We start from the raw sequence: 16542 nt of genomic DNA on the forward strand, positions 1-16542 counted from the left end.
ATCCTGTCCCCCCTTATCCGCCATTGGCCACACAGCTCCCGGGCTGCATTTAGTTTTTTAGTCATACTTTTAGTTCGCTGGAGACCAACCCCTCTTTGATACTCTATATTTAAATCTAAAATCATCATTAAATCTCACTTTCCTAAACATTGTTTATCTTTTCGTAAGCTTGAGTCTTGTTCTGTCTTTCCTCGACTTCTTCTTAGCCTTTCCGATTTCGTCCTTAGATTTTATTTTATTTTTCCCCCGAGACTATCGCTCTTAAACCTCTCAATTTCTAGATTTTATAAACTCAACCCATGTTTATATTATTAAAATTTCGACAAAACTTACCCAAAACTAATACACTTGTAACAAATTTACTAAAAACTATTTTTTTTACCACCAAAAACCCAAACTAGTATAGTTTTGACAAATTTACCCAAAACCGGTACACTTGTGACAAATTTATCATTTATTAGTTTTCGTTAAATTTTACTGTTAAATTATTAAGTTAAATGACACGCCATGTTCACTGGTATATCAATTTGAGATTTTATGTTTTGTTTGTCATAGTTTACAATTTTTATGATTTTTTTTTATATTAATTCAATTTAGCAGATGATATATTTGTTACAAATTTATCAGTTTATGAGGTTTTTTTGCGGTTGAATAAATTAGTTTTGGGTAAATTTATCATAAATGTATTAATTTAGGGTTTTTGATGGTCATTAGGGTAAATTTATCATAAGTATACCGGTTTGGGTTTTTTCATGGTAAAAAAATAGTTTGAAGTAAATTTGTAAAAAATGTACCAGTTTTTGATTTTTCAAGGTATTAACCTAAAAGTGATAATTTTTTTTTTTTTTGGGGTAAGAGTAATAACTCTAATGAGCAGTGTTTTTGTTTCCTCCTCCGTGATGAACGGCCAAGGAGCCACGTCAGCGAAAAAAAGCTGATAGCCCATCACTTCGATGCTTGCAGCAGCGGCCACATCGACTTGACTTTCCGGTCCAGCACCAGACCGGACGAGCCCCAGCGCCGTTACTTTCCGACGACTGAGAGAAGTAAACGAAAGCACGCGAGGTGGAAAAAAAATGACACTCATTCGACGGGGAGCTATCGCCTTAATAGACGATAAGCGATCGGGCCAGTTGTCAAATGAAAACAACGTCGGAACTTGTAAACCATGACGACATTTAGGATAAGTTCATAACTAAAGAAAATGACATGGATAATATCAGAATTTTAATTTGATGTGTAATGTACTCCTTACATTTTAATTTGGTATATAACATCATGTATGACTTTTTAATATGTTACAATACACGTTTAGTTTAGTCATTAGACTATATGAATAAATCAAATAATTTTCTAAACTTGAATGAATAGAAATAAAGTATTTGGCATTTTTTACATAGTCGCTAAAAGTTCAACAATCATATTAAATAAAATAAAGAATTCATGGATTACATTACATATTGAGTTAATAGCTGCAGACTACGTTGATTAAATAAAAGTTTAGGGATGACACTGAGCGTTAGGCTAAAGTTCAAGAAACATTTGCATAATTATCCCATCCATAACATTAATCTGGCCAAGTCTTGACCCCTTTTCTTTTTTTGCCCGATCCCCAAGTTTCAAATTTCAACAGCAATCATAGAGGTGTGACGACATCGCAGCGACATACGCAAGCTCACCAGGCTGAGTTCATATCTCCCCCTCCTCCTCCTAAAGCTATACTTTATCCAACCCGATATGAGCTGGAGGCTTTCGAATTTCTAGAAGGAAAGCCCCAGAGCTGTTCCTAAAAGAGAGATCACTTAACACGGTACGGTTTGAACGGTAGGTGAAGTTTTTCTCTTCAGTCCGACATGGTCATCATACACATGGGCTCAATATTTACGATCTTTAAAGCTAATGGGCTTTTTGCGCGCGGATTTTTGTTCCGGCCCTCGTAGATTTGGGCCTCGCAGCAGAAATGGGTTTCCGAGGTGGGCTCGGGTCGCATCTCCGGTTCTCCACAAATCCGGCGCGAGGGAGGTTTAGGGCTTTTCCGATTTGGCGGGAAAGGGCGGGGGGGACGCCGGACGTGCGCGAGGATGGCGAGCCGGCCGATCAGCGAGATGGGACTGCCTAAATCGATCGCCAACGTCTTCGCTGCTCGCAGCATCAAGACCGCCAAGGTCAGATTCCGGCTCCGGACGCTTTTCATCCTCTGCGTTTCGTTTCCTGACCGCTGCGTTGGAGTTTCGAGCCGGAGATCGAAGCGTGTGGGGAGAGCTAAATCCTAACTTGATCCGCTCGCCGATGTCGTGTTTCGGATAGTGCCGAGGATTATTCCGTTCGCGTAGCTGTTGGTTCAGTACCAAAGGGCTGCGATTTTGGCGTCGCATGCCATCCAGCATCTGCATTGTAGAAATCACAAAGAGATTAGTTGGTGTGTTTTTCAGGATGCATTGTCTTTAACGGAATTCGATCTGATGGAGTTGGCGGACATGGGGTTGGCAGAAGTGACATCGGCACTGGCGCACATTAGCGAGAGGGTGTCTCCCCCGTATCAAACCGTATGGCTATAAGCGTTTAGCATTGTTAAATGATGAAACCTCGTGTCTCGGCTTTGTGACGTCATTCCACTTTTCGTTTCGGTTACTGTATGAGCGTCGCTCCTGTGATTGCAGGCGCTGTCGCTTTTAGAACAACGTATTCAAAATGAGCAATTGGCAGGTCATCTCCCAACAGGGCTCAAAGGTTTGGATGAAGCCTTATTCGGTGGGATTCCCTTTGGAGTTATAACGGAGTTGGTCGGTCCTGCTGGAATTGGCAAAACTCAAGTAGGGTAGCTTGAATGGATGTGGAACTTCATTCGTCTTTTCTTTTTTCCTTTTCAGTCACTCCTTTCGAAGCTGTGGTATATCCTGTCTACATGTGATTGCTAAACCAGCAATCTAGTCAGAACTTGCTATCTTCTCTTTGGAGCAGAAGTACTTTCATCCAGCGAGAATGTTTTTATAACTCATGTTGATATTATCTGCTATTTTAACACGTAGAGAATCTTGTACCTATTCACAATTAATGGGAAACCTGCTAAACTTGTGTTCTAAATTGACTTATAAACGTTGGTAGGGAGAATAGGAAGTGTCTAGCTAGTGCCGATTGGTATGACTTGCTTAAGTTGACTTCCCCTTTTGTCTATATTTTTCTCTCTTAGTTTTGCCTGAAGCTCTCATTATTGGCATCTCTGCCAACGCGTCATGGAGGTTTAGATGCCCAAGTTATATACATTGACGTGGAGTCCAAATTTAGTTCAAAAAGGTAATTTAGTGATTTCTTTGTTTGACTTAGGGATTTATATGACCTGTGTCTTTTCGAGAATACGGGATATGATCAGTTTGTGAAACTCACGTATCTCAGGCTGATAGAAATTGGTGCACAAAGTTTTCCTGAGATTTTTTATACGAGAGGAATGGCACAGGAGGTATGTCTCATCATGCATTGAATTTCTCCTCCCCTTTTGATTAGTTGCTTGATGTAACTATTGTAGGTGTTCGGAACGTAATGTTCTTAAAAAAATTTAGCAGATGGCTGGTCGGATTCTTGTCTTGCGGCCAGCATCCCTTGCCGAATTTACTGAAAGGTGTGAACTTAAGCAGCATGGGAATGAGATGGAAGAGTAGTTGTTTTTCTTGCAATAGCTATAAAGTGTATCACAATGCAGTGAGTGGTAATATGCAGCGAATCACAGACAGATGAAAATACGCACGTACAAATGTAAAAAACAAGAAAGATATATCATATCATGAGCTGTTAGCGAATGATGTTCCTGCAGATCTTATCAATTAAAAAATGGCCAAAGAATTTCTGATTTTTCATAACTTGAGTACTCTCTTTTACATGGAAATGAGTTATTTGGATGTTCCTGGATATTGGACTACTTCCCTGTGGGAATCTCCATAATGATTCTCAATTTTGTCCACCAATTTTGAAAAATTCCTGTATAGTCACTGTGAGAATTCACATTTGATCGAGTATCTAGCTTCTCATATTTCTTCAACCAATATCTTTTTCTTTTCATTCCATTTCTTTTGTGTCCTTTTCATTTTCAAGGAATGAGCTATTTTGAATGTCGTCATTACGTTTTCATTTGCTTTTCTCTGAAAATCTCTGAAGACTCCTAATAATCAATATTATGTTTTCCTTTGCCAGTCTTCAGCAAATTAAACTTTTGCTGCTGGAGCGCCGTGTGAAGCTGCTAGTAATTGACAGCATGGCAGCTCTCACTTCAGGGTAATTGTTTTCCCTTTGGCCAGATTGGCTATGGAAGTTCATCCAAGGCAATTGTCTTTCTTTTGTCATGCATCCCCAAATTTTGGGTTTCAGTATCATATGAAGTTTCTGAGTTTCAATGCTCAGGTGTCCTGAACTTGTTGCAGCCCTTTGCTTTAAGAAATATTCTAAGTTGGTGCAAATTTGTTAAGCCTTCAGAAACGAGTTGTCAGGGATAGTGGAAGAGGATGGAAGAAGATTTTAGTCTCTGATTCATATTTCCAAAATGTGATTTTAGAGGTGAAGAACTTTGTGGAGCTTAATGTTGATTAAGTACTATAGCCGTCTCAGAATCGCCAAAATGCAGAATAACCAAGCGTTAACGGCTTGATGTTAATTGTCCAGCATTATTAGGGCGCCTCTCTGTCACTTTATAGTTTCTTATTTATTGGTGTTCAATTAAGGCAAGCGCTGTTAATTCATTCAGGGAATTCGAGCATGGAGCTTCCAAGATAAACCCATTGGGATGGCATATATCTTTTCTTAAGTGAGTTTTTCTGCCTCGGTTTCATTTCATAAATTCTGGTCAAAATTCTGCTTGGTTTCTAGCTGTCCTTCATGTGATCTTTATAGGTCAGTTGGTGAATTGTCAAGAATTCCAATTGTAGTTACAAACCAAGTCAGATCTCAAAGCAGTGATGACACATGGCGCTATAATTTCCAAGGTATAATGATAATTTAGTACATGAAAATACCACATCTTCTTTTTATAACTAAACCTGCGGGTTGTATTATGTGCAGTGGGGACAAGACACCGAGATTTAGAGGACACTTCCAAGTATGATTCCCAATTAATTGCTGCTTTGGGTATTCATTGGGCACATGCTGTGACTATACGTCTCATACTTGAAACAATATCAGGTTTGCCCAACACTTGATATACTAGTGCTAGCCTAGGGTGTCAGGAGTCTCTGGTCCCACTCTTTTGCTGCAGTAAAAGTTGCTGCAGTAGCTGCATTTCCTGGAGGACTATGTTGATATGCTAATAATGTGAGAATTAGGTTTGAAAACCTTGTTGTCTTCAGCTGATAAATTTTTTGTGGACAATAACTTTGTTGAGGTCCTTCTACCAACTGTGAGGAGCAGACACCTCTTGGGTGTTTGAATTGCTTGAAAGTCAGTTGGTTCCACCCATCTATTGCTAAAAATTTTATCCTTGTTTTGTCATGGAGGTGAAAGGTTTATAAAGGTGGCTAAATCTCCTATGTCCCCAGCGTTGGCTTTCCCTTTTAGCATAACTTCATCTGGGATCTCATTGCTGAATGATGATGGAATAGAAGTGGTGGGGCAAGAGATAAGCACAATACATTGCGATGGTGAGTCACCATGACTTATTTCTACCTTTCAAAACCATCCTCTGTAAGAGGCTCTATGTTCATGGCTTTGAGCTTGGGCAGCTCTGATCCCAGTGTCTATCATTCATCTTTATTTTTTTCACTTATTAAAACTTAGGATTGAAAAAGTAACTTTTCTCTCTCCTCGTGAAATTAACTCCATTCAATTTCAAAAACCTTGTGAAAAAATGATTCCATATAAAGGTGTTTATTTTTTAAGAACTTGAAGTTACTTGATAATAAAACTTGATCCTCACATGTTACAAGAACATGTTAAAGCAAAAAGTAAAAAAAAAGTTGTCATCTTCTTGACAGTTGAATGCGCATTTGAACCATTCTGCAGGCCACACTAATACGACTGTATGAAAACTTCTGCAGGCCACAGTGAGATTATCCATTCCGATACTCTGCAGTTTCACAGACAGTGATGGATGTACAATTGGAAGCTGATGATCAGTCTGCAGTCTGCAGGCATGTCTAACAAAAAGATGTCTGTACTCTCTGCCATAGTGTTGGCGTGATTTGCCATCCATGTAGACTTAACAGCTGTATAAAACCAATTATATCTGCAAGCAGCATTTTTTCCCATCTCCTTACTATCCCTATTTACCTGAATCTAAGTTTAAGGGAACAGCATGACAAAGAAAATCACCTCTCATGCAGAGGCATATTTGCTAACTCTGGTAAATTGTGTTCCTGACAAACAAGCTATAGATTAGCTTGGAAAGGACTCTGGTTTTCCTAGCTATGAAGCATTATCATGTTTCGATTTATAATATGTACGTCTTTGGTAGTAACTGGAAACTTGTTATCCTTAACTTCCATCCTTTGCAGTCTCACTCCTACTCATATTTGATCATTTGCGACACCATGCTCTAGGAGCATGTCTATTGAAGTGTTTGGAGATTTATGGCATGTCATGTCAGTCTGCAGTTCACCATCCATAATGGATGTGGCAGTGCAGACAGAAATGCATATGCCTGATGGTGCAGAAGAATCTTATCATTCTTCATCAATATGTGGTTGTCTGTTGGACAACAATCCTACAGATTTATTGCTTTCCCGAGATCTGAATGCTACATAATTCATCAGATATCACTTTGTTATTGTGTATTTGTTCTGTTGCTGTAATGGTAGACCTAACATTGGTTGCAAGACACAGTTGTCTGTTTGTCATGTTCATCTGGGCAAAGATTGAGGACTTTTATGCCCATTGTTGTCGTCATGCTGTTTCGGGGCAAGGACAGAATGTGGTCTTTTTTAGTTCCGTTTTAGCTTGAAATTTGAGATCTCTTGTGCAAATAAAAACAATTAGACGGTTTTTGTTCTATGTGAGAGTTGGGAAACCTAGGTTCCATTTTATCCTGTTCAGCATCGACCGTTTGGCACTTCATAGTGCTGTATCCGGGTGCTGTTATCTCCTATTTGTCTTGTTTACTAGCCAAGCATTGCGGACATAGAAGCATCGAGGCCAAGTCCATTGACCCTTTAGCAGTTCTCGGCTTCAGCCTGTTGAGGTGTTGTGGCCCCAAGTACCAGCAATTAAACTGTTGACAAAACCGAGGCCTGTTGTGCGTCCCAAGCGTTTGAATTTTATTAAGGCTGTACACCTCTTGATCAATTAGCAACGCTACCTTGGCATGTTCTCCACCTAGAGATGAGCCAGCCAGCTCTCTAATATTATTGTTTGTGGACACCGAGGAATGTGAGCTTCACATCGTATTGCTTGTTTTCTACTGAAGAAGCGAGGGAAATAGTCAACCTTATCTTATGGTTTCTTTAAACGAGCAAAGAGATCAGCCAGCAATGACCGGTTTTTTTGAGGTTTTTTAGTCAGCATTTGTGGACGTGAATCACCAGGTTCTCTCCACATTAAGTAACTTGGAACCGTGTATTGTCTTCGCAGAGCCATCAACTTGTCGATGCGTCTGACGTGTCCTTACATACGGTCAAGACGTTCTAGGATTAAAGTAATTGAACCACGAGCAGATCGGCTTCGTTCTGTTCATCATCTAGTGTCGGCATCTCAATCTCCTCGAACTACCCGTGCTTTTTTTATACTAAAAGATAAAAAAAAAGTTGGGCACTTGCGCCACTTGTGCCATTTGTACAATATCAACTTGTGTGCTCTGCACCTCGTCAAGTCGCATGATACGATGTTTTTTATAGACCCTTTTCGTGGTAAACCACGACATTATTATGTTGTTGCCTTTTTCCCTTAATGCGACTTTGTTGCGATGGCAAGCAGAATCAATGTTTCATCGATTTTTACACCCTCTTTTCCTCTGGATCCCCATTCTTCCAATTGATTTTAGTGGTGTAGATCCGATTTTGCACATGAGAATCGCATCAAAATGATGGAGAAACGAACGTACGCTACATATGATCATGCAAAATTTCTAAAAAAATCTCATACAGAATTCCTTATTTCCCTTAGTCGCTGCGAAAATTAATACCATGCTGTAAGATCAATCTAAAGACAACTCGAAGTCATGGCCACGCAATGATTTACCGTTCTAGTAGCCTCTATTGCCAACGGTTGATAAACAAAGTGCTCGGGACCCAGCCTGCCATTATTCTTTTCCATGCCATTGGACAAGTCTCTTTCTTTTAATTTTTTGGCCCCCTCCCACTTCTTTTTGGCCCATTTCTTTTTCCACTTTAATTACTCCAATTATTTTAGTTCTTTCGAGAGCATGTCTTTCTCCCAAGCAACGTCACTCCTTTGGTCAGTGGTTTTGATGTAACGTGTTCGGAGTGATCTTCGTGAATTCCGACTTTACAAAGGTTTCTTGAAACGCATTCCTAGGTAGGGTATACGAGGACAGTGAAAAAAGAGAGAGGAGATCTCGTTTGGTTTCAATTGGAAACGCATCGCACAAGACAACGGCTAAAAATCTACTTTGTTTTCTTTCAACAAAGTGTCTAATTTAACTTCTAGTGAGACAACGATGCCCGATATAACATATTTTAATGTTCTTATTCATTTTATCTTTGATAATATAATTAGTCTCGTTTAAAACGGGCATCTTTGAGACAGTATGGAGCCTCAAGTTTGGGAACCACACTTTTCATGTGAACTTACGAATGCATTAATTCAAATGGGTTGGTTGAAAAAAAAAATACCGACGAAAAAAATCTTGCATCTCAAGAAGTGTAAGGTTTCTCTGGCTTTCGAGACCAACTAGATGCAACCATTCAAGTTTGTAAGGAAGTAATCTCTTATAATCCTAGATTGGACCTAAGAAATGGAATTCGTTTGCGTGAAAACTAGTTCCAAAGAAAAGTTCGCGACAACGTTTTTCGTGCGAGAAAATCGTGTGACGAGGATATAAAATTTTGTATATTTCCTAAAGCAAAGAATCAGCAGATTTTTAAGGGCGATAGAATATAATATCTTTTTTCTTTTTTTTTAATGTATAATAGGTGTCGAGTGCAGTGGAGTACAACCGATCAAATGGACCGCTCCGTAAACCGTCTTCGCACGGCATTACTCCAAAAAGGCAATAATTGCGGTTGAAGGAAGGGGCAAATCCCCTTCAAAAAGAAACTCCAACTACCTTAATAATGACAAATATAATATGGTCCTAAAAATGGAGAATTGGACGAAAAGACAGCGTTAAGTTTATTAAGGTGAAGACTTTCTATGAATGGAGGTGGATCGTCCACGTCCCCCTAGGCAATGGAAAAACCTCGTACACAGTTGCCGACAGTGGATGCACCAGACAATGGTAGAAAGAAATATGGGCTTCTCCTTTTAATAATTTAATGAACAAAAAAATGGCCCGTTTTTAATTATACCAACTTGCATGGGATTTATCCTACTATAATAATACGCCTCGTGGGATCCACGTAGGAACACGAATCATGATTTGGTATGATTTGCGGGAGAGATTAATCATGTCGCATGTTGAATGAGTTGAATCATAGGACAAGGTGGTCGTGCCCCTTCCTTGGTTTGACTTGCCAGCCCAAAAGCACCCGCATTTAGACACCAAACCTCGCCCATTGGTTCCTCTCGCCTTTGCTTTCTTCCCCCTTGATATCTTTGTCTGTCAAAAGGGAAATTGAGTGAATTTGACATGATGTGAGGACTTCCACTCGGAGATTTTCCGATCATTTATCCGCGAGTTCTCTTTAACAAAATTATCTTTCGATACTCAAATCATGACTTTTAGGTGATGTCGTACGGTACTGTTGCGAACGAAATTCATGTCGTGTAACTGTATATTCATTATGTTTTTCATTCGTTTTTGAAATATTAATACAATTTGGAACTTCAATTTTTATTGGGATGATTTTTTACTGCCGGTATTTTTTCACATGAAAACCTCTAAAAATCGTATGAATCAACACCAAATGAAAGAACTACACAACTTTTTTCAAAATGGACGTGTAGTTGTTATTCAATCAAGTATAACTTACAATTTTAAAAAAGGACGAATTTCGTCCATTTCTTGATGCGCGCTGAGATTTTAGTTTTTTTGCTGGTTTTGCAAGCAAAAAGGTCGTCGCTTTATTCGAAAAATTGTCTGTGTGGTGCAAGGCCATATGCCGACGAGGATCATTATACTTTGTTTTACCAGGATGGTAAAAAACAAAAGCAAATCAGATCCTATTGTTTTGCGAACTTGACTCATTACATATGGTCACCTTAGATGTCTGGGAAACCAAAAATTCAAAAGGCAATAATCTCGTGTACCGACTGCTCAAAGAACAGATGAAAGAAGGCCAAAAAGTGAAGGGATTGACAATTTGCAAAGAAAAAAAATACAAGTGTGATTTTCTCACATAGAATGCCTGCTATTATGGCCTCCAATTGGTTAGCATGATATTCATCAATCATGTCCTCTCTCCATATACTCAGTCAAGGCTATATTTATTAATTATGATAATCACAATCCCATGATTCATTTTTTCTTGCTTAATTCCGCTTCCAATCATTTTCAATCAAAACGTGTTTAATGGTCGGGTTTCACATCGTTGAATTTTTATGTGAGCAAGATAGTGACTCTTCATTAATAAAATTCCCACTCTCGCGTATGATTCGGTTGGATGAACTTTATATATGTGAATTATCAAACATATTAATCAATGACGCTCTTGCCAGCTTTCCTCATATTGTCTTTGATTCTTATCGTCTATAATTTCTAGTGAAAAATAATGTCCATGAATATTAGTAGGCATTTGGGATGTGAAACATGGGTCCGATCAATCTATTTATAAAATCATTATATACGTCTCTAGTTTTAATTGTACAAAATCTTTTTTGCATTCGATAGGACCTGACAACACTGTACTCATGAGAAAAGAACACGGCATGATAGATGAACTCCTTCAATTATAAACTTTTTGGACGAATATATCAAGATACGTTTTAAGCAATAAGGATAAATTAAGTTTCCACTTCTCGACACATTACAAGTTATGCATCGAATCAAATGCTTCTAAAATAAGGATACTAAGTATTAATAAAATATGCCTAGCGAGGGCCACATGATATTGGTCGATTGATCGTTTCTTTTCCCCATTTGATAAAATGATTTTTCTATTCGCGGTGGACGGGACTCCTGCTTCGGGAAAGTAGTCCGAAATAGAATATGGTTAGCGTTTCTTCTCGGGATAGCCCGAAGCAACGACAAGCGTCGGATCAGAATAACGACATCAGCGACGTTGACCGTGGTGGAGTAGGTGGACGGTCCGGATGGGGAGTTCGCAGAAAGTGGACGAAGCAAGCACGTGGCAGGTGGGAATTGGCAGGAAAAAATTGATTAACTGGGAGGAAGCGCCCTGGAGGAGTGGGGTAGCTGGTGCGACCGGCTACAGCCGGTTGCCCGGGCGTCCCGACCTTAAATCATGGGATTGGTGGTGGGGCTAGGGAGAGAAGTGGCTTGGTCTGATGTTACCATAAGCGGAAATATTATGGGTTTAGTGATAGCTTTTTAAGGTTAGGAGGTTTGCCTAAATAGGAATGTACTAAATCAATTCAAATCTTTCTCTCTCTCAACTTTTTCTACGTAGCCAATCACTTATAGGTAATTCCTTATATTTCTATTACGGTACGATCTATAACACAGATTCTCGTTATCGCGGATTGGACGCTAGTAACTATATAGATTTAAAACTACTAACTGTATTATCATCTCTCTTAATCTCACTCTCCATGCACTTTACTATTTTATGCAAAATATAGCCAATGGCTTGTTAGGTAATATGTCGAGGCAAGACTAGTCTTCACCAATAAAATCGTGTGTTTGTGTGCTTGGATCATGCAAAGATAATTCTCCTCATTCCTCTTTAAATTTCTATTCAGTATTAGAGATCTTAGAATGGTAAAATAACATATTATCCTGATAGTATACTCTACATTCACCTTCATATAGATCTTGTGCATTAGAAACTGATGCCAAAAAATATTGTATTAGGTACCGCAAAGGGCCTGAATATCTGTATTTGCTAAAACTCTTGTTCTAAAACATAGCCCATTTCAGGGTATCGGATTCTTGTGTATTGTGGATCGGATGCTAGTCAACCGTATGTGCTCAGGATATCTCAATAATCAACAGATCTAGCATTGAACACGACACGAGATATAAATATGTACGGCGCGCTTTCGGCATCATACGGTATTTAGTGTTATATTCTCATTGGTTGACAAAAAGATAAAGCATGCTTAGGAAAACAAAAGGGAAAGAATGGAGAGCGAGAGAAGCAAAAAGCCAGTTGGGTTTGGAACCTGGGAATGGTGGGATGTTGTGCCCTCTTTTTCACATGCTTCCCATTACTCCACCCACAGCGATGAGAAGATGCATGCACATAAGATGATGAAACCATTCATTAGTAGAAGCGTTATAATTAAGGAACGTATACGAGAGAGAGAGAGAGAGAGAGATGATGATGATGATGATGATGATTATGTCTGAGCAAGATCGAATTCCGTCATTCGTATAATCCAACTTTGGAAACTCATAATAATCATGCCATAGAAGTATTGGAGCTTCCTTGCCACTTTTGGCCGAGCAGTTCGAGGCTAATGCGATTCGAAAGGAATAACAAATTGCTCGACACAAAGCTGCGAATAAGCAACGAAGGGCATCTTTATCTTTATCGAGTCATATTATATCGAAGTCGGCAGCTGAATGATCACCTTTTGTTGCATGATTTTCTGGTCGGCAGGACCGTGAATATCATGGTATGTTGGTTGTGCATGGGGCCAGCGTTGTTCTTCACATGTTTAATAAAACAGTGAAAAGATTTCCTTACCAAAAAAAAAACAGTGAAAAGATTTGCCTAAGACTCTGTTATTTTCCTAATCATTTTCTTCATTCATTTAAAACATGCAAGTCATCACAGACACGTATCACCGTACCAAACGATAATTAAAACATGCGAGTCGTTTTTCGCCCAATTATTTTTTTATTTCTAGATAGTGAAATGTACTTACTCACCGATCATCGATTGATCGGGCTTTTTAGATGAGACTTTGTATGTAGGAGCGAAGGTAAAGAGGGTTTTCCCAATCAAGTTGAATTCTTTGCTTGGCATTCAGGGTTTACACACGACCGAGGAAATGAAATGAACTCTCTGGAATGGCTGATTGCGATCGCTTCTTCTTTCGCAAGATGCTGCGTTTCACGAGAATCTCCTGTTTTCACAGGCACGACATTGATGAGACAGTTCCAAATCTCGGACAAGGCCGAAAGGGGAAGAAGCAGGAATCTCTCAGTTATGGCAGCCAACTAATTAAAGGATTTATCCGAAGAATTATCTTCATTAAATAATTAAGAATTTCGACCTCGGGTCAAAAAAGAATAAACCCCACCACCTTTTTTTCTGAAAAGGGGGTTGCAAAATGTCCCCCTTAGATAGATTCTACCGGTCGAGAAAATCCCACGATGGTCAACATTTGCGACGACTATGTTCCCAAAGCAACGTGTTGCGACTCCGTCCATCCTAGGACAGCCACAGTGTTTTCTACGGTGCCTCGTTCGCCCTTGTTTAGCTCGTGGTTAGTTCGGTACCGGCCATGGATAGCAACGTTGTCTCCACCTAATTTGTCTGTACAAGGTTTGATTTTTAATTATTTGCTTCTCCCTCAGCTTTTTTGTTGTTTCTGTTGGACCGTCCGAGAAAATAATTCATAAATAGATTAGTTTCAGGACACGTGAAGAACGTTCTGGACGTAATGCCAGCGCCAATTTGAGGGAAGAAATACATAAAGGGTAGCAAAGCTTGATTATGGATTCAATGATAGAACCGTATGAACTCAGGTTTGATGATGTAATTTATTGGCAGTGACCTAGTAATGAAATTTAGGCTCCATTTTTAGAAAAATACTTTTCAAATAATTCATTTTTTTTGAAAAAAATCACATACTTTTTTTAACGAGGAAGATAGAACTAAGGGGTGCGATATTGACGCTATCTCATTATAAATCTCCCTCGTCGTTCGTGTTGAATGTTGGGAGTCTATTTCTTTTGTAGCTATTTGTGGGACACAATCAAGCCAAAGAGTGAGTTTGAAGTTGCTTAAAGGTGTTATATACTCAAATTGCTTTAAGTGTTCTACACTTTGCTTACGGATTGGCATCATCAGTCGGGATGGAGATTCCTTAATGTCTCAATCCATGTAATTTATAAAAGATATTTATTCAAATGCAATAAGAAGATAGAAGATCTCGAGGGTGTTACCGAATTAACATATAATGAAATTTGTTCTACATAGAGGGATAGGTTTTTCCAAAAGAAAGTGGTTCACCTTACTTGAGGTGCCACTGAAATAAAAGCAGTTGGGGTCTATGCATTCACTTAATCTATTCATACGGTGGTGCATCTGGTCAAACAAATAGGGCTAGCAAATAGTAGGTGGCCATGAAAACTTTGGACTTTACAATCTTTTTTTTTTTCTGTTTTTCTAGCAAACTTAGGACCGCCCTACTTTGAAAGTCTCAATGGTGGGACAAGAAATCAAGAACATGAAACTTACTTTCTTTCATTGTTCTCACGCCAACGACACCCAACCAAAAAAAGTTCAAAAAAAAAAAAAAAAAATTCATCCGTTCCACTCTCTTCTAAAAGTTGACATTTGACTTCTCCCAAGGATAACTCATTTGCTTGGGTTTAACCTCCACACCAATGGGGTTTCTCTTTTGCTTTTTCCTTAGCCAAGTTGCTTGACTTGGATACATGTTTTAGCCTCCAATTCTTATTTATTTTTTTTTTAAAAACCCAATTGAAAAGTGTAAACCAATAGATAGAAAATCATCACATATATATAAAAAGCATAGAAATCTCATAAATAGTTATGCAATATACTTTTGATGCTCTCTCTCATAATAAAGTCAAGGAATAATAAATGAAATTTGATAAATGAGGAACTATGCACTTAGAAAAATTTGGGCAAAACCCAACTCTAAGACCATACCAGAAAATCCTACCCACCCAACAAACAAGGTGGGATACTTTAATATATTATTATGACCAAAAAAAAAAGAAAGGCTAGCTAGTAGCAGTCTAGTTCTAGACAGCAGTAATATAGGGTGGGGGTGACTCACTAAGCACCATAGAAAAATTAAAAGAAAAACCGTCGAAGGGACGCTACATTGCAATTCTGCTTTTTATACGGGGCAAAAAGATAAATATTTTTGGGCCAATCGGCTGCTAATTGGACCCCTTAAAATGAAAAGAACATCAACAACAATGATCGCTCCGTAAAAAAAAGAAAAAAAAAAGAAAAGAAAGGAGGTTTTTTTTTTTTTTTTGTCAGAAAAAGAAAGGAGGTTGAGAAGTCGGAAAACATGCAAAACATGATGCCTCCTGTGTTGGTGGGGACCAATCCATGGATCAACAGTGGGCATTTTAACCTTTTCCTTTTTTTGTTTCGTTCTCTGCACTTGCCTCCCTACGTAGTACATAAATATCAGCGGCAAATCTGTGGTACGGTACTGTTTTCTTTCCTTTTTTCATCTTATTTTGTCGTCTATATGCATTTCCGTTTGAGTAATTAGGGTTAGTTCGATGAAGATGAAATTTTTACATCAAATTATGACCAGATCAATTCCCTAGTTTAAGCATTGTATTATCATATAGCATCGAATGACGAGGAACAATATTCGTTCACAATGAAACTATACACCTCGATGCATTTTGGTTATGAAAATTGCACGTCCAACACAAAAAGAGAAGGAAATAACTAAATGGCAACTCTATCTATGGGCAGCATTTGTCAAATTTGTGGCTACGTGAGAAAAGTGTGCCTGTCAGAGAATTAGGTTCATTAATTTGTGCACCCTCACAGCTCTTTGCAACATATATCATGCTTTTATGTATTAATTTGGATTTCAATTTTTCAAAAGAAGATTAGAGAACTCTAAATTGCAACTTCGGAACTTACTTACCTTAAATCGATCACTCCCATCATTCACTCATGTATAATCATAGTTTACTTTGCCTCTTGTTCTATTGAATAGTAATGCGTAAAACTAAACCTAAAAGATGTGAGAAACTAAAAAATCAACAACCGGAAATAAATTAATGATCGAATTCTTTAAAGAAAATTGATGTACTATAGATGATAAACATGAAGAATTTTTACAAGTTTGTTGCGTTGAGTATAAAAGCCCAAATAGTCATTGAAACACACGTAATAATTAAAGGGAAAATGAGATAAATAATTCTTGAATTTTAATTCAATATGCAATGTAGTGTTTGAACTTTTAATTTGCTCAATATATTTACTGAACTTTGGCCTAATTTATAATGCCGTCCATAAATTTTAAATTTATTCAATATAATTCCTAAAATATCGGTACACATTTTAAATGAAAATGTACATGTTATCCTCCAATATTACATTTTTATTAATTTAAGTTCATGGATAATACTAAATATTATCATATAATTGT

At 38.3% G+C, this 16542-nt stretch overlaps 1 protein-coding gene across 6 annotated transcripts; it reads left to right on the forward strand.

Moving 5' to 3' along the window:
• Positions 1-2048: 2048 nt before the first annotated feature.
• Positions 2049-6457, forward strand: LOC104432830 (DNA repair protein RAD51 homolog 2). 6 transcript variants are annotated; one of them, XM_010045370.3, is made up of 12 exons: positions 2049-2165; positions 2433-2546; positions 2661-2813; positions 3191-3294; positions 3394-3457; positions 3558-3616; positions 4186-4266; positions 4733-4792; positions 4879-4970; positions 5047-5166; positions 5478-5621; positions 6018-6457. In XM_010045370.3, exons 1-12 carry the CDS (start codon positions 2082-2084, stop codon positions 6065-6067), a joined length of 1125 nt encoding a protein of 374 aa, XP_010043672.2. In that variant the 5' UTR covers positions 2049-2081; the 3' UTR covers positions 6068-6457. The 6 variants fall into 6 exon arrangements, with proteins under 6 accessions (XP_010043672.2, XP_010043674.2, XP_010043673.2 ...); XM_010045372.3 differs by having other exon boundaries at positions 5520-5621; XM_010045371.3 differs by having other exon boundaries at positions 3561-3616.
• Positions 6458-16542: the final 10085 nt, after the last annotated feature.

Source organism: Eucalyptus grandis, chromosome 2, assembly GCF_016545825.1.
Source record: "Eucalyptus grandis isolate ANBG69807.140 chromosome 2, ASM1654582v1, whole genome shotgun sequence".
NCBI classification, from domain to species: Eukaryota; Viridiplantae; Streptophyta; class Magnoliopsida; order Myrtales; family Myrtaceae; genus Eucalyptus; species Eucalyptus grandis.

Excerpts from the sequence above, each read along its gene's own strand:
- LOC104432830 (XM_010045370.3), top strand. The coding sequence starts at position 2,082 with ATGGCGAGCCGGCCGATCAGCGAGATGGGACTGCCTAAATCGATCGCC. Across the intron at positions 2,547-2,660 it reads TGTCTCCCCCGTATCAAACC|GCGCTGTCGCTTTTAGAACA; the intron begins GTATGGCTATAA and ends CTGTGATTGCAG. Across the intron at positions 5,622-6,017 it reads AAGCACAATACATTGCGATG|GCCACAGTGAGATTATCCAT; the intron begins GTGAGTCACCAT and ends AAACTTCTGCAG.